This window comes from Macaca fascicularis, chromosome 12 (assembly GCF_037993035.2).
Source record: "Macaca fascicularis isolate 582-1 chromosome 12, T2T-MFA8v1.1".
Classification (NCBI taxonomy): Eukaryota; Metazoa; Chordata; class Mammalia; order Primates; family Cercopithecidae; genus Macaca; species Macaca fascicularis.
In genome coordinates, this window is record NC_088386.1 from 73,892,642 (window position 1) to 73,914,240 (window position 21,599).

Sequence of the window (21,599 nt, forward strand, 5' to 3'; positions counted from 1 at the left end):
TTATCTTACTAATATATAAGTGTTCTTTGTAAAAGACACCTACCGTTTATGGTGTTTGGTGAATTGTTTTCTTTTCTGTGCAGTTTTGTAAGACACTTTAGAGACTGAAGGGTGTGAAGGCTCTGAATTTTTATTTATTTGTTTAATTTTGCGATGGAGTTTCCTTCTTGTTGCCTAGGCTGGAGTGCATGGTGCAATCTTGGCTCACCGCAACCTGCACCTCCCAGGTTCAAGCGATTCTCCTGCTTCAGCCTCCCAAGTAGCTGGGATTGCGGGCTTCCACCACCAAGCCTGGCTAATTTTTGCATTTTTAATAGAGACAGGGTTTCACCATGTTGGCCAGGTTGGTCTCAAACTCCTGACCTCAGGTGATCCGTCTGCCCCAGCCTCCCAACGTGCTGGGATTATAGGCGTGAGCCACCATGCCTGGCCACCTCTGGATTTTTTAACATAGACCTTTCTTTTTGTCTGTTGCTATTCCCAGTTGGAGAGTTGAGCAAATATTTCTATGTAAGGCTAATTAGTCTAAGTAATAGGTGTGACATCGTCATAAAGTTGTAAGTTTTCTTGTGTATCATAAAATTTTTCAAGAGATACTCCTCTGACTCTCCAAGACTGAAACCAGCATTGCAGCAGCAGTTCAGCAGCAATTCTAGAAGAGGAGGGGAAAATCCTGTGCCGACATATTTTTCTGACTGTTGCTGCTATCTTTGGTCTTTTCAGGAACTTGCCATTTTAAACATAATTCACTGTTTTGACTGTGTTATGTATGATTTCATCCCCATGCACATTCACATGAAAAGTGAGTTGTCTAACCCTCGGCTATGTTTCCATTTATTTTCAGAGTATTCACATACTGGAGAGGACTGCTTCCTCTAGCACCGAGCCCTCCGTAAGTCGGCAATTGCTAGAACCGGAGCCCGTCCCCCTCTCCAAGGTCAGTGATGGAATGCGGTGCTTTCTCTGCTGGCATGATGCCTGCTCTGGGGCCAATTGAACTGTGAATAACTTTTATACCTGACTCCCCTAAAATAGCTGTGATGCCAGTTGTAGGCAACTCTTTGCACTTTTTCTGCTTCCAGTGAGTAGAGTTTCTCTGCCCTTTGTAAGAGAGAACAGAGAATGTGTACTTTGCTGGGATTTGCAGGATTACATACAAAGGTCCAAAATTCTCTTTAAGGGAAGAAGGAAAAAGAAGCTATTGCCTTCCCTGTTGGAGATAAAAACATATTTCTATGCCCAGCTAATGGAAAATTTAAAAAACTGCATCCAGCAATAAAAATAATAACAGCTACCATTATTGCCCATGTACTGCATCGCCAGACACTATGAGAAGTATTTAAATATATTATCCCATTTAATATAGTTCTTATAAGTAACTCCACACACACAGTGTAGGTATTTATCACATTTTACAAATATGGAAACTGAGAGTTCGTAACTTGCCCATAGTAAATAAATAAATAAACTATCAAGGATTATAGCAGAGCAAGAATTCAAACTTAGATTTGTCCAACTCCACAACCAATGCTTGTCAGCTCTTCCCGAGCTGCAAGGTAGAACAGTACCTATGCGGAGGGGCTGTTGTATATTCTGGCTTCTAGGCTCCTTCTCACATCTGGTCTTCCTAGCAGTGAGCTCATCAGAGAACAACTGCAGATTATTTATAAGACCTTTTCTGTGTCATGGGAGCCAGTGTTCCCTCCCCTTCAGCCTGCTCTTCCTCAGACTGGGGAAACATTAAATTCACATATGTCTAAAACGTAAAAATGATAGGGAAAAGTTGAAGAGATACCATCCTACTCCTGCCCATCCCTCCCTGAGATTTTCAATGGGCTTCCTCCTTTATTGAGAAATTCTGAAAATAGAATGCATACAGACTTTGAATTCCAGTATAAAAATAGCACTTTATACCCAGAGATGGTTAATTTCTAAATATGTAAAACCGATCATTACACCTTGCTTTTCTATATTAAACATAATCCTTTTAGAAAAGAACACTTTGCTACCCAACTGTTACGGAATATATACACTTGAACCTCTTTAAACTGTAAAGATATTACAAGCTATAAAGTTTATTCTGTCAGACAAGAATAGACTGCTAAACCGCAGAAAGCAGGCAGTTATTAAAGTGTAAAACATAACTTAGAGATAAAAAGTGGTCTTGACTTCCATTTGAATAGCAAATAGAGACTGTATACATGGTAAATATAATATAACTGGTAATCTCTTTGAAATAGGAATTCTCTCTTATAGTTAGCTAAAGGAAATAGAGAACAAATAAAAGGGCAATGGAAAAAGGTAGCGAAAATTTATTGAGCACCTACTTTGTGCCAGGCACTGGATTAGAACATGTATTATCTCACTTAGCCCCCAACTCGTTGAAGTGCCTATCAATGTTGTTTTTACTTACTGATAATTATGGCATAATTTTCCAGGCACGAAGACTTGGTCTAACAGCAATTCTTCCTAGAAGGAGGTGGTTGTTAGCCCAGCTCACAGCAGCTGGGGCTTGGGTCCACTGGCTTGATATAAAGGGATCTGGGTAGGGTACATACAGCATCTACTTCCCATTACTTCTCCATGTTGTTGCCCATTTAGATCTTGCTGTAGGACTACTAAACCCTGGTTGTGTTGCTGTGTCAGTAGACACCACATCTCTTGGGGCCTCATGAAATCAGAGGGCCATATCTAACCCAGATACCATCGCATCTCACCATCTCTTGGCCCCTTTGAGAGATGGGCTTCCTGGGCACTGGTTAGTAGTGGAAGAATTTTTTTTTAAGTACACATTGTCCTGATCAGGATTTGTTGCAATCCTAAGCTTGATGCATTCACCTGCTAAAGCATTTTTATGTACCCACACACACTCACCAGCATACATCTGCACACGTGTGCACATACAGTTTACCTTCAGAAAGGAAATGTCTCTATTTTTTCCAAATGAAAAAACTTGGGCGATTATAGCATTACTGTCTGTTCTTATTTATTGTTATTAGGGTAAAAGTATTTTTAAAACTTATAATACCAATAATATGTATATATCTGACACGTCAAGTACTGACATGATCACATTATGGCTTTTAGCTCTGTTTCTGTTATAAGTAAACCCAGGAAAATTGGAGACTTTTAAGCAGAAAAAATATCAACTGAAATTACAAAAAGAAATGCTTCAATTTTCGGAAAATAATTTTAATTTTCTTAAGATAGTCCTAGTCTACTAAGCATAGAGGGAGAAATTTTAACATAATGGAAAATAGAACATAGATGAGTTGTTTCATTCTTATACACTTTATTTGTAACATTATCCACAGCATTTATAATTGAAATAGGGAGAACATTGTCTGCTCTGGTTTTATCTTTTGCCTCTGTCAGTTTGACAGCATATTTAATTGTGAGAAGTATAGTAGGACTCTTTTCTCTTTCTTTTACTGGACTTAGTAATATTGCATCAGACTGAATAAAATTATTTGCTCAAAGCTGTCACATCTATGTTTAAGAAATACATGTTAACTTTTTGCCTTTCTATCTTATCTCTTTTTTTCTCCCTTCTGAAGTTAAACTCCCAGAGAAGAAAAAAACACTGTGATAAAAATTAGTAGCCGTACATGAGAATGATACATTAAATTTTGGGGACTCTGGGGGAAAGGGTGGGGGGTGTCGAGGGATAAAAGACGACACATTGGGTACAGTGTATGCTGCTTGGGTGATGGGTGCACCAAAATCTCAGAAATCACCACTAAAGAACTTATTCATGTAACCAAACACCACCCGTTCCCCAAAAACCCACTGAAATAAAAAATAAAAATTTATAAAAAGAAATTAGTAGTTAATAGCCATTACTACAATCTGAGTTTAGTCAGAAGAAAACTTGCAAAGCTCAGCACTTATTAAATGTTTCCATTTTCACAAGTTATACAGAATATTCTTCATCATCCACACACACACACATACAGTCAATCAAAGATGAACACCAGCTTCCAAATAAATCTAGCCAGAAATACAAATATTATTCTTCTAGAGATACTATCCATGGATGCAGCTACTGAAAATAGAAATGCCACTAAATATGGTGGATATCTCTCTAAGAACAGAGAGAGAGCTCTAATGAATGTATTTACACATAGATGGAGATTATTTTGTGGAATATAGTGGTCATCTACCTTTCTGTGTGAGTCAAAAGCCACAGGCATTAGAGTTTTTATAAGAGCCTACTGGTTTCTCCTATTATTCTAAACATTATTCATAAACAGCGCTAACTTGTTGAATTGCAGTTCACTACTAAGAAATGCAACCCAGAGGCTCCCAGGGGCATGTGTATCTTTGAAAGCACGAAGTTCTTTGGTGTGTCTTTGGTGAGCAGGTGTCTTATGTGCGCTTTGGAATGCACGCAAGCCTTCCTGAGAGCAACCGTGACCACAGCGCTGTTATTCCCTGTTAATAGCAGGTTCCAAGCCACTTGAGACAATAGCAGCCTTTCCATTTCTACACAGAAAACCAGGTCCGTGCACTAATTGAACATTTGTCATCAAAATAGTCTTATTTTGAAACTTTATAAAGTGCCTCTGTGCCCGGGGATTCACTGTCTGGAAAAATGCATTTTAAACATCCTGAGTACAGGCAATCGAATTTCCATCCTACCCCAAACAGACAAGGTGGCTCCACCGAGTCTCTGATGGACCCCACTTACCTCTAGGTCTACCTGGGAAGCTCTTTTTAACTTCAGTTAAAAGTGCATAGCTGTGTTTGATGTTAGAATTTGCTCCAGAATGTTGTTCATACTTCTTTCTGGTGGGCCTAGTACTGCTTCAAAAGCAACTTCTACTTAAGAATCTGCTTTAAGTGTGTCATCAGGCACTGTGAAACGTGATTTGTTTCTCTTCTTTTCTCTCAGGAAGCTGACAGCTGGGAAATTATAGAAGGGCTGAAAATAGGCCAAACCAATGTCCAGAAACCAGACAAACATGAAGGCTTTATGCTGAAGAAAAGAAAATGGCCTTTAAAAGGCTGGCACAAGGTAACATTTTTATCATATTCAGGTTCAGATCGTCTTCATAAATAAAGAAGATCTTATTTGCTATCATGAGGTGGGAAACTAACAATATGACTCTATGCGTAAAACTAGCTTTTTTTCCTTTTTTTTTGAGACAGAGTCTTGCTCTGTTACCCAGGCTGGAGTGCAGTGGCATGATCTCAGCTCACCGCAGCTTCCGCCTCGCAGGTTCAAGCGATTCTTCCACCTCATCCTCCTGAGTAGCTGGGACTACAGGTGCACGCCACCATGCCTGGCTAATTTTTTTTATTTTTAGTAGAGACAGGGTTTTAGCCTATTGTCCAGGCTGGTCTTGAACTCCTGGCCCCAAGTGATCCGCTCACCTCAGCCTCCCAAAGTCCTGGGTTTACAGGTGTGAGCCACCACACCCAGCCATAAAACTAACTTTTAAGGCCTTATTTTAACCACATGGATTGTAGTCTATTATACTTAACAGAGACAGATCTGTAATATACATATGGAGGGAAAAAAATACGTGATATTTAAAATCCAGTTTGTATATATTGTTGTCTGATTTACTTTTTTCACTTAAATTAGTATAGATAAGTTCTCATTAAATACTCTTTGAAATATGAGGTATTTTAAATGCATGCATGTATCACTTTAGATGGATCTATATTATATATCCCACTGCTATTGAACTAATTCCTTCTTGCTGGATATGTAAGATATGCCTCATTTTTTACTATTGTGATGTGATGAATATCCTTACACATGAACTTCTATTTAGTTCTTTGGGATAAATTCCTAGAATTATTGTTACCAGTACAAACTACAGCTGGAAAATCACTGATCCCAGAAGTTTGTTTACTGCTCTTTAAAGTCTACAGTTTATTCCTCTCCTTCCTCGCAATATCCTTATCCTATCTCTCAGTTTTAATGATGGAGAAAGTATTTTTTACTGCATTTTACCATTACTCAACTAGCAAGGATTCTGTCATACTAAGGAGGAGAAAGTTGCCGGACATTTTCAGTTTAAACTCTTTTTTTTCTTTTTTTGAGACAGAGTCTCACTCTGTCGCCCAGGCTGGAGTGCAGTGGTGAAATCACACCTCGTTGCAACCTCCACCTCTCGGGTTCAAGCGATTCTTCTGCCTCAGCCTCCCTCCCGAGTAGCTGGGACTACAGGCGCACGCGACCATGCTTGGCTAATTTTTTTTTTCTTTGGTATTTTTAGTAGAGGTGGGATTTCACCATACTGACCAGGCTGGTCTCAGACTCCTGACCTCATGATCTGCCTGCCTCGGCCTCCCAAAGTGCTGGGATTACAGGCGTAAGCCACCACGCCAGTTTAAACTCTTTAGTGGGCCACCCAGTATCCTCTTTGAAATCAGTGGAAGAATAAATCTATATACTTGGCACATCTGCACGTGGATTTCATCTCAGGGCAGATACATTTATTGGCCCAAATGGCCAGTGGTGGCTGCCCATTGGCTCAATGCAGGGAGGTTGTGTATGTTAACTTCCTTGAGGAAACATTTTATGTGTTTTAAGGGAAAGACTTAAAAATGAACACATGGGAAATGTTGCCCCGGTCCCCTGTCTGTGAAAGTCCCTTCTTCCTTGTCAGAAACTATCTTTCCTGAACCCATAGTATTATCATAGTGCCAAGGACTTGCCCTCGCTGTTGTTCTTCCTGAGATTTTTGCCAACTGGCCATCCTCCTTCCTAAGATCACCGTTGCCTTTCATTCTGACCTTACCTCTTTGTGTTTCCCCAAATTGATGGCCTTGCTAATTTCTTTCCTTATGATATGCTATAAGTGATCTCTGCTGAAATTCTTTGATAGACAGACATGGAAACACAGGAAAAAGCGGTCAAAGAAACAAATTTTGTATGAATTGCTGACTTTCACTCCATGATTCAGCAAAACTGGCTGTGGTTTGGCAGCAACTTTCTAGACCGTGCCTTTGAACATTTTGCTACATAAATAACAGAGGGCCTGCTTTGCACTGTTGTCTTTTCTCCTGATCTCTGCAACCACCATGTGTTTATTCAGATGTCAGCCCATTTGATTGACCAAGTTAAGGGCAACTGATTTTAATCAAGTGTTTTTCAACTGTAGAGACTCTTTTTTCCAGTGCTGACTTGTTGTCCTGCAGAACCTGAAACAAAGGGGTTTCAGTGGCCTTCTGTGAGTCCTATGCAGAACTCATAGGGGTGCTCTGTGCAGAACTCATAGAAGGCCACTGTACTCACAGAAGCAGATCCCGGGTCCTGACTACCTGCCATCTCAGCAGCTAAGAGGTCCCAAATCACATAAAAACTTTCCAGCAGAGTAATTTTCCAGGAACAGAAAGATTCCTTGCATCTGTAGAACTAGAGGGCACAGGACCCATTCTTTGACCGGGCCCTGGGAACTGTTTGTTCTCTTGTGAATTACCCGTGGAAGAAAAATCAACAGCTGAGAGTTCCTGAGTGTTTGTAGAGCAAAAATGGGCAAATCCATTCAGACTGGACTAGGATTATCTTGGAGGAGACAAAAATTGCCAAAAACCTCTCTCTTTTTTTACCCTTAATGTAGTTCAGAAATAATTTTCAGCCTCTTTGATTAATGGTAGAATGCAAACATTTGCTAAGTAGAGATGCAAGCATATTGCTAAGCCCACTTAAATTTTCCAGATAATTCATTATTCATAGATTCAGTCCATTGGCTTCTGTAATGGACATGAACATTTTCAGGAATTATCTGTGGTATCCGGGGAAAATTCAGGAGTGTGTTCACAGTGAAAAATTCCCTGTAGACGTGTACAGAGCTCCTTATACACTCACTGTGATCATTTCTCACTTTGAAAAACATCCCAATGTGGTTCATTCAGAGGATTGTAGCTTCAGGTCCTCAGATTCCTTCTCTGTTAAGAAAAATCATGGTGAAAAGACTCCATCCCCATTGGATTATGTATAAAAGAATCTTGATGGTTAACAGTATAGAACTAGAGCTCTTATCTCCTTGCCATTTAATGTGACTGACTGTGGCCAAATGCACTGAATCCAGATACATTAAAATGATCAAACATATTGATTAATAAATGCCAAGCAACATTAGACCCACATTTGTGAATGTTTTATATAATTCAAAATACAGACAGTAACTGGGGGTGTTTGGTTCTTGCAGCGTTTTTTTGTCCTGGATAATGGAATGTTAAAGTATTCAAAGGCACCACTCGATGTAAGTAGCACACAGGACATGTTTCAAAGATTGATTCTGAATTCTGCTTGAAGTGAGTAAACACTGTAATTGTACAAGCCTTGTGCCATAGTTACCAGCTTTGTGCATGTCTGGGCCTGTAAGATTTCACAAGCTCCCAAACCTCCATGTTCTAAAGTGTTTCAACCTAGTGCATGAAGATTTAACTATTTTGATGTGTGTTATTAAAAACAGAAGCTTAAACCTTAAAAGTGACACTTGAGTAAAATCACCTTCTGTCACTTGGAGAGAAAACCCAAATGGGCTTTTTTTCTGCATCTCCCAATAAACTCTGCTTTATGTGTGCTGCTTTGTTCTTGTCAATGTCCTATTAAAAACTATCTTACAAATCTTATTTCTAGGTCATATGTCTTTTTATCTTGGAGATCCCAATTCACAAAAATTATTCCAAATTGTTTTTATTTAGTATACAAAGGAGTAGTTTGCATGTAACACTGGAAAATTCCTTCCTTCATCATTGTGGTGTGGGGAAGTAACAGAAGTCTCAGGTTTCAGTTTTGTCCCCATCTCTGCCATTGAATCAGCCATGTCCTTGATCAGAGGAGCAGCCAGAAGGAAGAGCCGGCTGCTCCCTGCTTTCTGCTCCCAGCTGCCCCGTTCTGCCTCAGCAGCTGTCTGCCAGCTGATTACTCAGGGATGTTCTGTGTTATAGGTCAAAGATTGACCGCAGTTATTTTAGGACCACTAAAGATGGGAGAATATAAGCTGTGCAATCTAGAATTATGAAGAATTAGCATTACATTCTATGCCAAGACAGGAATAAGATGAATAGTCTTATTTATAAAAATTGGTGTGAAGTCACTTCAACATCAACTATCCTAGAACCTAATCCATAGAACCTTAACTATTTTGTTTGTTAAGGAGTTATATGTAGTATTCCACTTCCCATAGATAAGTTAAAGATTACCTTGAGTTCACTTAAATCCAGTACAGAAATATCAAATCATATATCCTTTCAGCCTATTTACTAGTCTTTTGATTTCAGATTCAAAAAGGAAAGGTCCACGGGAGCATAGATGTCGGACTGTCAGTCATGTCAATTAAAAAGAAAGCTCGAAGAATAGACCTTGACACAGAAGAGCACATCTATCATTTGAAGGTGAAATCACTTTTCAACAGTTTCTCTGCCATTATCAGGGGAAACCATTTGCCTACACCAGTGGTAGACAGGAGAGTGATTTTACAGTTACTTTCTCCACTTGTTCATTGTCTTAGGTGAAATCTCAGGACTGGTTTGATGCATGGGTGTCCAAACTGCGACATCATCGGTTGTATCGTCAGAATGAAATTGTGAGATCACCAAGAGATGCTAGTTTTCACATATTTCCTTCAACTTCCACAGCTGAATCCTCACCAGCTGCTAATGTTTCTGTAGTGGATGGAAAGGTATGATTTTGTTCTATAAAAACCAGCCTGAAAATTGCTTAGAAAATTATGCAAATTTTGGCCAGGCACGGTGGCTCACGCCTGTAATCCCAGCACTTTGGGAGGCCAAGGTGGGTGGATCACCTGATGGCCAGGAGTTCGAGACCAGTCTGGGCAACATGGTGAAAACCCCATCTCTACTAAAAACACAAAAATTAGTCAGATGTGATGGTGCACACCTGTAATCCCAACTACTCGGGAGGCTGAGGCACGAAAATTGCTTGAACCTGGGAGGCGGAGGTTGCAGTGAGCCATGATTGTGCCACTAGTGAACAGCCTGGGCAATACAGCAAGACTGCATCTCAAAAAAAAATTTAAAAGTAAAATAAAAAAGAAAATTATGCAAATGTGTAACTGAGTCTCATTTGGGAAAACCAGAAAGAGGAGGTTTGCTTTGTAAACTAACACTCAGAAGACAGCAGTGACATTTGGCATGAAAGTTAATTGCAAGTATAAATTAGGCCGAAATGTGGATCACCAGGAGAATTAGCAGTTATTTTTCCATTTTATGAATGGACTACCTTCTAACTTTATGTGGCTTTGTAGGAATACTAGGAAGTAAGTTAACATTTATTTAATCAACATTCAGAAATCAGATGTCTTCCCACATGGTAATAAGAAGACCTCAAAATCTTGAAAATGAAACTTGCTTTTGTGTCTTGATCTATAATACATACATGAGAAGCTATGAAATTTCCCCATGAAGTAATTGCATGTGAGCTCAAAAATGTGACAGTAGTATAAGTAGTAGCCTACTTAAGTGATCAGGCACTGTGTTAAGCATTTGGCACTCATTCCTCTCTAATCTTTCAAATAACCAAAGTTCAGAGACAGGAAAAAATTTGTCCAGAAGTGACATAGCCATTAAACAGCTGAGCCAGGATCCAAGTCCACGTCTGTTTCCAAAATCAGTGCCCTTTCTATTTTTACCAGGTGCCAGACTAAGGGAGGCTGACCTTGTTCTCTGGGCTGAAATAAGAGTTCACTTCTGTGTTGATGAAAAGCAAGAGATGTTGTTTGTTAAAAAAAATCAAGGTTAAGTCAACAGACATGAAAACAGCTGTTTCTGCCTTAGATTCAATGATTAAGTTTCCTGAAACCTAGCGCCACTGCACTGCGCAGGGGTGCGCCAGCTTTACACTTGGCACTTGAAATTGAGGGCAGAGAGGGTGAGGAAGCTGGTTGCCACAGTACGTTGTGTTCAAGAACGTTCCAGTGAAGATTCTGCTTTTCTTTATTTGCTTACACAGGAATGTATGTCATACATAGGTCCAAGTTTCCTTTGCAAACCACTGGAAAACCTCATACAGTAACTGCAATACTAACCAAATCAGATTAAATGAAACATTACTATATTCAGTTTTTGTTATTTTAATGGCAATTTTCATTAGATCCTATTAACTATGTTAAAATTATCTCAAACCTTACATTATTTATTTTTTTTCTGTGTTTTATTTGTATTTATTTATTTATTTATTTATTTGAGACAAAGTCTCACTCTGTCACCCAGGCTGGAGTGCAGTGGTGTGCTTTTGGCTCACTGCAGCCTCCTCAACCTCCTCCTCCTGAGTTCAATCAATTTACCTGCCTCAGCCTTCTGAGTAAGCTGGGATTACAGGCACCTACCACCACACCCAGCTTATTTTTAGTAGAGACAGGGTTTCGCCATGTTGGCCATGCTGGTCTCAAACTCCTGACCTCAAGTGATCTGCCCACCTCAGCCTCCCAAAGTGCTGGGATTACAGGCCAGATTACACACCTGGCCTTAAACCTCACATTATTCCATTCTGGTTGCAGCCTTGCCAAGGACTGTTTAATTATCTTTTCTCTAGGAATAGGATATTGGATTAACCCTAATACCAACCAGTTCTGAAATAAGAAAGGGAGCGAACCATCTGATCAGGGCATCAGGAAGGTTGGGAACTTACAGATGCCCAAGATAGTGCCGAGTTTCTCTGGCCTCCTGTGTTCTCACCAGAGAACTAAATCCTAGATTTAGTCCACGTTAAATGAGAAATGTATTCCAAATAGATCTTTAAAAAATATAAATTGTTTATTCTTTGGTTCATCCAGCTTCTGCCTACATCATTGGCACAGAGTATTGATGAAAATATATTATTTTTATCTCCTATGTATTAAATTTATTAAAATATTTATTAAATTTATTGATGAAAATATGTTATTTTCATCCCTTATTTATCAAATAACTTGGGTGATATCTGAGAATGGAAGACTAAAATCAAATCCTCCCCACTGTTTGCCTTGAAATAAGAAACTTCTTCAGCTCTGGTTTTCAAAACAGATCTGTTACTCTGGTTAATGACATACCTCTAAGATCTACTCAGTGAAAGATTTCCATTACATTTATCAAAATGCAATAAAGAGTAAAAAGAGCTTTTTATCATTTTGCCTGCCTTCTACATATCAAATTATGAGCCTCCTGAATGTTAATTGGTTTGTGGCCCTCTGTGGGGAATAAATAAGCCTGAGTTTGCTAAGAATGTGTGTCATTCACTTTGTAATGATTTAGAAGAGACACAATTCAGTTGTAGTTGAATATTAAAGTCAACTATAAAGTTTTAAAATTCTTTCAGTTTTTTAAGAAATAAGTTTCTTCTTTTTTCACTGTTTCCTGCAGTCACCTTAGTATCTCTATACTTAATACAATTTTCACTTATTTCACATAAAATCTTTTTAATGAAAAGTCTGTAGATAATAACTTTAATGGAAAGCTATGGATAATAACTTGCCAAGACTGTCTTTTTATAAATAATTTTCAATATGAATTCAAGGCATTGCAAGGTTGCTTACTGGTGGATAATGTGTTTAGGAATCACATGTGGTTGAGGAGACCCTGAGTGGTCATAAGGGTGCAGAAATCTTTTGGAAAGGAAAGACTTAAATCATGAGTTGAGAGTACTGCCGTAAGGACACTGCACATACAACTTACTGAGTGATTAAAAATTACTGGGAATTTGAGTTGGCAGGTCCTTGTGACTATGAGATACAACACACTTAAATGTTGTCCTTCACTGAATGATGGAGATGGCAACTTAATGAAAGGTTGTTGTTTAGGAATGTCGCCCTCACTAAGCACAAACCACATTAAGCCAAGAAGCTTCTTCCATGTTTTGACTGTGCATTTTCTTCCTTTCTTTGTTAATACGGCTTGAGGATACTTGTATTTTTTAATCATTGAAATGTACTGTTTCATAACCATACAATTCATCTTTGTTTGCCGTAGATGCAACCAAACAGCTTTCCATGGCAGTCCCCTTTACCATGCAGCAATAGCCTCCCTGCAACCTGCACGACTGGCCAGAGTAAAGTGGCAGCCTGGTTACAGGACTCAGAAGAGATGGACAGGTGTGCGGAAGGTTAGTTCTTCCCCTGTGTGGCCTGAGAGTCAGCCAAAACCAAACAAGAAACCAAACCTAAAGCGGTGAATTATGAGTGCTACATCTTTTACCCTGATTGCCTTGATCGCCTTGACCTTTCCTTGCTCTTACTTTTTCTCCTCCTTGTTCTTATCTTTATGCACCAGCTCCTTCTCTCTGCCGTGACTCGGGCTCCTTACCTGCCAGTTCTCCTGCACCCTCACAGCAGTTGAATCTGGTTCTTGCCTTTCCCCTGACTTCTACCCATTTCAGCCTTCTCTCCTTGTCTCTTCACCAGTTCCTTCTGGCTTCTTTAGCTCTGGAACCTGGGGCAGTCACACAGAAGAGCAACCCCCGAGGAGAGCCTATGCTGCCCACAGCCCAAGAATCACTGCTCTGTCTTCCTCACTAGGTCACTTCCACAGCTGCCTTCTCTGCTGCTCTGTCTTGTGCACGGAGCAGGTGTATGTTTCCCGACAACTCAGCAATAAATGGCAAAGTTGTGAAATGCTGCATCTTATATCCACAGTTACCTGTTAGTGTGCTCCACTATGGATCAGTGATTCAATATTCTGAACCAATACCTGATTCCCTCACATTGCCATCTCTGAGCCTCTTCATCTCTTCTTACCTTTACCTCCCTCGTAATTAACCAGAGCACAATGGTTCAAACTTGATGTACAGACCATTTCCATTCTATGAGAGTTTTCATTTGACCTTCAAAACTGAGAAAAACAAGGGCAATGCAGAGAGTGTTTAATAAGTCTCAATTAGTTTATTTTTTTAGATGATCCTAAGATGATATTGGGCCTATTTTTTTTCAGATTATTTTTCCTTATAAAATTATAATAAAAGCAGATATTAGATCACTTTTTTGTGTTCTCACTTAAAAAAATTAAAATTTGGTAATCTATGTTAGTGCTCCAACCAAAAGAATTTTTTCTTATTCTACCAGCATGTGGACTCAAAGTATGCAGCATTTTTTGTCGTTTTTATCAGCTTTCGGAGATACCCACATCCCAGACTTTATGTGAAAGTATGATTTCCTCTCTTTCTTATTGTAAATAGTGGAAGTGACAAAGAATGATGTAGCATGGTCCATGTGAAGGCTGTAGCAGGGTGATGAGACACGCACAATAAGTATTCCTTAGAGACCATTTCTGGCTTTCATAGAACTTTCTCATCTACCATCTCAGTAAGCAGGTAGGAGAGCTAAATACTACTATCACCACTGACAGATAAGGAAACTACAACTGAAAAATCTAAATTGATGTCTCCTTACACTTAGTTTGAGTCCTTGGCCTTAAATTGAACTATTCACAAACTTCTGTTTTCATTCTGTTAGAAAAAAGGTGGATATAATTTTGATGGTTTTCAGCCCCAATTCCAGATTTCTGTGCTTATATAGCACCATTTATATAGAATAATCACAATTATTAGAGAGTATGAATGTAATATTTGCTAGATAGAAAGCTCGAAATGAAAATTTTAGTAACTGACCACAAAAATAAGAAAAGTAACTCAATTTTTTTTTTTTTTTTTTTTTTTTTGAGACGGAGTCTTGCTCTGTGGCACAGGCTGGAGTGCAATGGTGCTATCTTGGCTCACTGCAACCTCCGCCTCCCTGGTTCAAGAGATTCTTCTGCCTCAGCCTTCCAAGTAGCTGGGATTACAGGCACCCACCATCATGTCTGGCTAATTTTCGTGGAGACAGGGTTTCACCATGTTGGCCAGGCTGGTCTTGAACTCCTGACCTCAGGTTATCTGCCCGCCTCTGCCTCCCGAAGTGCTGGGATTACAGGCGTGAGCCACCGCACCCAGCCCAATATTCTTGACCGTGTTTAATTTCACATATTAAAGGTCAGTTTTTTTTTTAAGAGTGATATTTTATTATATAGATTTTTGAATATTCTCTTGTTCTAAATGCACCAAAAAATGGAAAAAAAAAAAACCTAAAAGTCATTTCTTCATTCTAAATGTTAATTCAGACAGAATGAGTTGATGTCCAGGTGATGATGATGTTCCTGGACCATCGAATGCACTTTGAAAATCTGATTTCGTTAATATAATGTCTCTAAGAAATTTTAAAGTCATTCATTTCAACATTGTTAGCGAGCTAAATTAAAGAAAATATGTTTAACTGATTCTGTATTCCATCCTAGTTTTCTGAACTTGATTTTTACGCTACCCAAATTCCAGGTAACCACCTTCTAAAGCATGTTAGAGGAGCAGGTAGACAAGCTCCTAACAATGAAACCACAGGACTGCTGAAGTTCACTTGAGTGTGCTGCCCATGTGGCAAAAGCTATCAGAGCAGAAAAGGGATCACATACAGTGTGACGGAGAGTTTCATGGTTTCTGCACTAATAGCTGTTAACTTAGGAGAGTGAGCTTTGAAATATAATTAATGGTTTTTGGTTCTATACCAGCAAAGGGTGTTTTGTTCCCCCTGCCAGTGTCTTCATCATATAAACATGGATCTGCCTACTCATATTTACCATAATTTGCATTGACCCTTTTTTTTAATCATCACCACTGCTCCCTAACCAATTTTAACATATTTTTATTTATGATTTCTTATTAGATCTCGCACATTGCCAGTCAAACCTTGTGGAACTTAGCAAACTCTTGCAAAATTTGGAAATACTTCAGAGAACTCAGTCAGCACCTAACTTTACTGACATGCAGGTAAACATATTCCTGCTGCTGGTAAAAGGACTAAGGATATTAATTTATAATCTTTATTGGGTTGTTCTATGAATATATAAGGTAATATTTAAAGATAGATAACTACGATACAGACATTTGTTTATATTCTGGAGTTATTTTTAATATTTTTTGAATCTCGGTGTCAGTGTGTTAATTAAGATGATTATTTTTAAATGTTTTACATTTGAATACACACTAGCCAGAATAAATAAATTCAGTATCTGAATTATTCTTCCGTGTTTGTGTTCTATTGGAAATGGTAGCTTTGAAGATATGCTTTAGATACTCTCAGAATTATTACTGTCTTTTCATATAGAAAACAAAGCTAGAGATTTCCAATCCTGTATTTATTTTGTTTATCAGAAAAATATATTTTATAATTAAGTTCTTATCTCTGCTTTTAATGCCCACTATGCAACTGATACGCCTTTCTCTCCTGGCTGGTTTGCTTATAGGCTCTAACAGTGATCCTTTACTAACTTGCTGTGTTCTTGTCTATACCTGTATCATCTGTGTGAACTTAATAATACTTTGTTGCTTTTAACTATTTGTGTAATGTAGGCTAACTGTGTAGATATTTCAAAGAAAGACAAGCGGGTCACCAGACGATGGAGAACAAAAAGTGTCAGCAAAGATACAAAAATACAACTGCAGGTACAGATTTTACTTTTCCTTCATTCATGTTTCTACATAATTTTAAAGTACTAGTCTTTATACATCAGTTAATGCACGTTAGATTGAAAGGGTAACTTAACTGCTTTAAAGCTGGCGCTTTTCAAACTCTCACATTGTCTAAAACAGTGGGAAATCTCTGTATTTTTCTCACTCTGGCATAAGTGGGAAGGATTTAAAAGAAAGGTTGAAATTATACAATATGTGTTCAAAATGGCATTTTATTCTCAATTATAGCCTTTGAACCATTAAAATATATTTTAACAAAAAGTTATCTTAAAAATCTAGATTGAAAATCTAGTGGGTTATAATGAACACTCATTTAAAAATACTAGATATTAAAAGAGGCTTTTATGTGTCAGCCTTGTCCAAATTTTTTCTATCAAGAAAAAGGGTAGGAGGTTCAATAGATTAGAAATCAACAAACCCAGATTCTAGTCTAATCACTGTGATTTTCTGGCAGTATAATTTTGTAAATTTCTGTTAAATTTCCTGAGCTTCCGTTTGCTCCTAAGTGATAGAGTTTATTTAATAAGCTCTGAATTCTCTTTCAACTCTAAAATTCTATGATCCTTCAAAAATAGATGTTATTTGGCTTTCAACAATCACCTTAAAATCTGAACTAAATTCTTAAGAGCTTGTAATAAATGTACTTGAAATTTATTTGAAATAAATTACATATTTGAAATGAGTGACATTTTTAAAGTAAGATCCTTTTATATTGTTGTGTTTCAGTGATTCAAAATATGGTAGATTATGTCATAAACCATATTACTTTCAGATTTTTAAACTAGAATTTCCATTATTCTCATCCTGAATGCATATTATAAATGGCCCTTGTCCTGCACAGTCAAGATTAGACTTTATGATTTGGCTCTTTAAAATTATTATACAAATAAATTTATATTCTAATGCAAAGGTAGAAAGAAGTACTTTTCAGAATTCTTCAGTCCCTTCTGAATAATTAACAAAATAATTCTTCTCTAATTTTGACTTCATTAATAACATTCTTTGTATTACAATTCTGACTGTGTAAATAACAAACTGTTGCTTTGCTTGCTAATCTGATATATTTGAAAATAAATTTTCATAAGCACTAATACCTATGTTTTTTTTATTTAGAATGTCTACATTCAATGAACACAACTTTTTGTGTTCATTTGCTCAGTACGTTTCCGTGTGTTTTCCCCTCTGTTTATAAAATTAATATTGTAGGGAGAGATGTGCCAAGTGATTTCACAAGAAAATTACTTTAAATTGCTTTTGGCAGTTTTATTGGTTTTGAACTTGTGAGTGTCTAGTTTTGTTTGTTTGTTTGTTTTAAGTGTGGTGTCTGAGTCAAAGCCAAGAACAAGACTCATTTTTATAAGTAAAAGAATCATTCCCCTAAATAAAATAATTGAAGAAGGCCTGCATCACAAGAAAGAACACGTACATTTGTTAATAGATATTGTTTTAATCTTGTGTCTATAGTTTATGCTATTGACCACATTCTTGTTCAGAGCTGTTGTCTTGGACAGGTTGGTTCCCAGTGAGTTGTAGTGCAATGTCCCAGCTACCTTGCTGCATCTGGGAGCTCCACCGGAGACCCCAAATCACTATTTTTTTTTTTCTGAAGGACACAGAATGCAACTGGAACTATACCACCTAGCCTCTCAGCCTGTGGTTTTACATAGACAGAAAAGTTATGAAGATTTTTTTGAGTCATCAGGAGAAAATGTCCAAAAAGCTAGAAAATACTCATTCATACTCCTGCCACATCTTTGGGTGGTTCATTTGTTTTTAAATTTTTATTTATGACTTGTGACTTTGCTAAGGATAATAAAATGGCCTTTGTAATTCTAGTTGAGTTATTTTTGAGGGAAATTGAAATCATCTAATCCCTCAAAGACACTCAAAGACAACTGCCTTTTCGAAGTGGGAGATTTAGTTCCAATTCCAAGAAGAAACAAATAAACTTAGGAATGGCAGTAAGCTGTTAATCATTCCCAGAGAAACTCCACTTCCACCTGGACTAAAACAAAAGGTATTTTAAGGGGAACACAGCAGAACTGGGTCCTATCCGTGGACCTTTTCTGCTTGCCCAAACCAACAGGTCTTGCAGGAGCCTCAGGATACTCGTTCTCTACTACTGGGAAGTTCCTCCAAGATCCTTCAAAATTCACACTTGGCTAGGGAATCATAAGTTCATCTAGGATGAGTATGCCAACATGAAAATCTTTACTACTCAGTATTTTGCCTAGAGAGAGGCATAGCATCTAATGTTACTCTAGTGGATTAAAGATACCCACCACTTTCTCCTTCCTTATACCCAGCTTTTTCCCCTCCTGTTTTAAATGTTTTGATAATGGGAATTCTATCTAATGAGTCCAAGCATTTGTTTTGAGTCAACGATCATCTCACCACTCGAACCACTTTCGCTGATGTTTCAGCCAATATGAGAGGCTCTCAAGTGGTGAGAGTTCATTTTCTGTCCCCGTCTTCTTCGTAACTAAGTACAACAGCCATTGGGAGGGTGCCCAGACCGTCCAGTGGTGGTGGTTGTGGTATTGTTGCTGCTGTTGTTGTTATCGATGTTGTGTTACTGAACTTTGTACTCAGTATTCCATAATAGTTGTCATTTTGAAAAAAATTATAAAGTAGGTCATTAAAAAAATTGACCACAAGAAAGTTAAAATGAAAAACATGTTATACTGGATGTTTGATTGCTTATTCTTGTGTAGGTTAGATTGTGCTATTGATTTAAATGAGAAGGTTAAATTCTAGACCAGTATGGCCTTGTTTCTACTGGAAACTATTGGGTAGTTGGCCTCAGAAATTCCTATTATGTAACTCATGAAGTCAGCATTTGTCCTAGAAGGTTCTGTGGAGACTACCTTTTAGAAAAAGGATTTCTTCTTTCCTCCTTAACTTCGAACTTTCTGGTTCGAATAAAAATCTCAATACCATTTTGCAGTAACAATTCAGCTGTGTTTTAAATGAAGTAAGAGGAAGGCAAGAAGGAAATATTTTGAAAGAAAGAGCTGTTAGATCTCCTGTGTTGCTGATAATATGAATTAAATACTAGATCCCTGGACGTTGAAGGGAATGGGGAATAGTAGAAAGTACATAGTAGCAGACAGATGATCTTATGTTGCTCCTGTGTAGCTGTCCTGCATCTCATAGATGCTCAAATTACACTGAAGGCTGATAATAACTTCTTCGTCCTTTTACTACATTAAAGAAAAAGGATTTTGTCTAGAAAATATTTTTGTGGAAAACAGATTATGTGTGTGTGTGTATGACAAACATATACGTATATGTATGCAGAAGACTTATGAAGATGGAAAATAAATAAGATTGTAATTTTGGAACTTTTTTGAAGATTTAAAGATAGAAAAATTTAAAATATTTTTCTGACATCCCAAAAAGACTAAAGCAGTCCTACTGTTTCTTCAATCTGGGCTGTTAGGAGATTCTAAGAAAGTATATCTTAATTATTTGGAAATGAAATTATTGCTCATGGCTGGGCAAGGTGGCTCATGCCTGTAATCCCAGCATTTTGGGAAGCCAAGGTGGGAGGGTCACTTGAGGCCAGGAGTTCAAGGCTGCAGTGAGCCATGATCATGCCACAGCACTCCAGCCTGGGCAACAGAGTGAGACCCTATCTCAAAAAAGAAAAAAAAAATATTGCTCACAACCTTGAGGAGTCAGGGTCTGTCAGATGGAGGCAAAGTTGAATGATTAGAAGGAAATGTCATCATCCCTTAATCCCATCCACCAAGAGGAAAAAAACAAAATGAAAGAAAGCTGTAGGATTCTTCTACTGGTTTGTACATAGATGCGCATTACTAAATGAAAACTATGCTTTCAGGTTTTCGTAGTTGATTTTTATAGGCATTGTCCTCACTCACTGAGGAACTTAAGTTTTCTTTTCTGATCTTATGGGGTCTGCCATCTTCCTTGGAAAATTCTTAGACTTGAAAATCCCAGCACTGTTACTGATGTGGAGTCCCAGATAGTGAGCTGTATAATAGGAGATTAAGTAGGAAGTTGAAGAACCCTCATACCCTTCCCTTACTTTTTTTCTTCCAGTAAGAAATTAAAAAAAAAAAAAAATTCTGTCTGGCCATCAGGAGGCTCTCATTACAACCTGTTCATTTTAGCCTTCCTACATTATTTAATCAGTTTTTCCTGAACTTAGTTTTCCTTGCTACCATTTATTGAATACCTTTTGACTTCATATAACATGATATCATATGAATAAAACAGTATGCATATTTATTTTACCTTAAAATTGCAGGCTGTCCATCAGTTTATAACTCCGTCTCCTTTTGGGGTGTGAGTTATAGTCAGCAAATAGAATTCAGGTGTTTGAGTAATCTGCAATGACAGCAATGAACATTTCTCATAGCATGAATGCCCCTGTGAGCTCTTTTCGATGCTGATTTAAGAAAAGTCGACTTCAGTTAAAAACTGTCCCTCTCCTTGTCTGATTATCTTTCATCCTCCCATCTTCCATCCTTTCCTCCCCCGTCCTGTGTTTCCTCCCCCCTTCTCTTCTCCCATTCACTGTCAGGAAGGGCCACCTGTGAAGGGCCAGTTCAGCACAACTCGGCGCCGGCAGAGGCTAGCGGCAGCAGTGGCTACAACAGTGAGTGGATTTCAATCTCAAGTGGAAGTTTAATAAGAATGAAAACCTGTGTACAAGGGTGACCCCCTTGTCCTGATGGTGCCACTGGTGTGTGATGGTGTCACCTGTAGCCCAATCATGGCAGCATAGCTTTCGCATGTTCTCTGGCTGTCTTTGCATGGCAGGAGTCAAACACGGGTATTCCTTTTTACAGTGGAGAACTATTATATAATCCAGTTCTTTTGCTATACGTGAAGACATAATTTAAGTCAAATTTGCAAAATTGAGTGCAGTGCCCCATGATGTGAGCTTTCCTTAAATTATATTGTTTTTTTTTTCTTTTTTACCATACTGATATTGGAACTTTTGCTAACTAATTTCTCTTTTCCTAAGAAAAGTCATGTTACTACAGACATAAATTGTGCTTTTTTTTGTAGCAGTGTGACTATTTGAAAAGGATGTGAGAATAAAGAAATGAGAGGGTAAGAAAAGGTGAATTTTGCTGTCATCTCTAAATGGCTACCCAAGTTACACTTAGCAAGG

General features: G+C 38.1%; 1 protein-coding gene across 33 annotated transcripts in view; it reads left to right on the forward strand.

Annotated features, from left to right (window-relative positions):
- The window catches only part of OSBPL6 (oxysterol binding protein like 6), a 209,150-nt gene that overhangs the window by 132,458 nt on the left and 55,093 nt on the right, over positions 1-21,599 (forward strand). For 11 of the 33 annotated variants that reach the window (XM_065525697.2, XM_074009516.1, XM_074009521.1 and 8 more), the window contains 9 exons: positions 845-937; positions 4,895-5,017; positions 8,169-8,222; positions 9,247-9,360; positions 9,477-9,647; positions 12,931-13,063; positions 15,648-15,751; positions 16,334-16,426; positions 21,003-21,077. In XM_065525697.2, coding sequence (XP_065381769.1) covers positions 845-937; positions 4,895-5,017; positions 8,169-8,222; positions 9,247-9,360; positions 9,477-9,647; positions 12,931-13,063; positions 15,648-15,751; positions 16,334-16,426; positions 21,003-21,077 — 960 coding nt within the window. The remainder of the gene's footprint in view (positions 1-844; positions 938-4,894; positions 5,018-8,168; positions 8,223-9,246; positions 9,361-9,476; positions 9,648-12,930; positions 13,064-15,647; positions 15,752-16,333; positions 16,427-21,002; positions 21,078-21,599) is intronic. The other 22 variants (XM_074009524.1, XM_074009535.1, XM_074009526.1 and 19 more) reach the window with 3 other exon arrangements.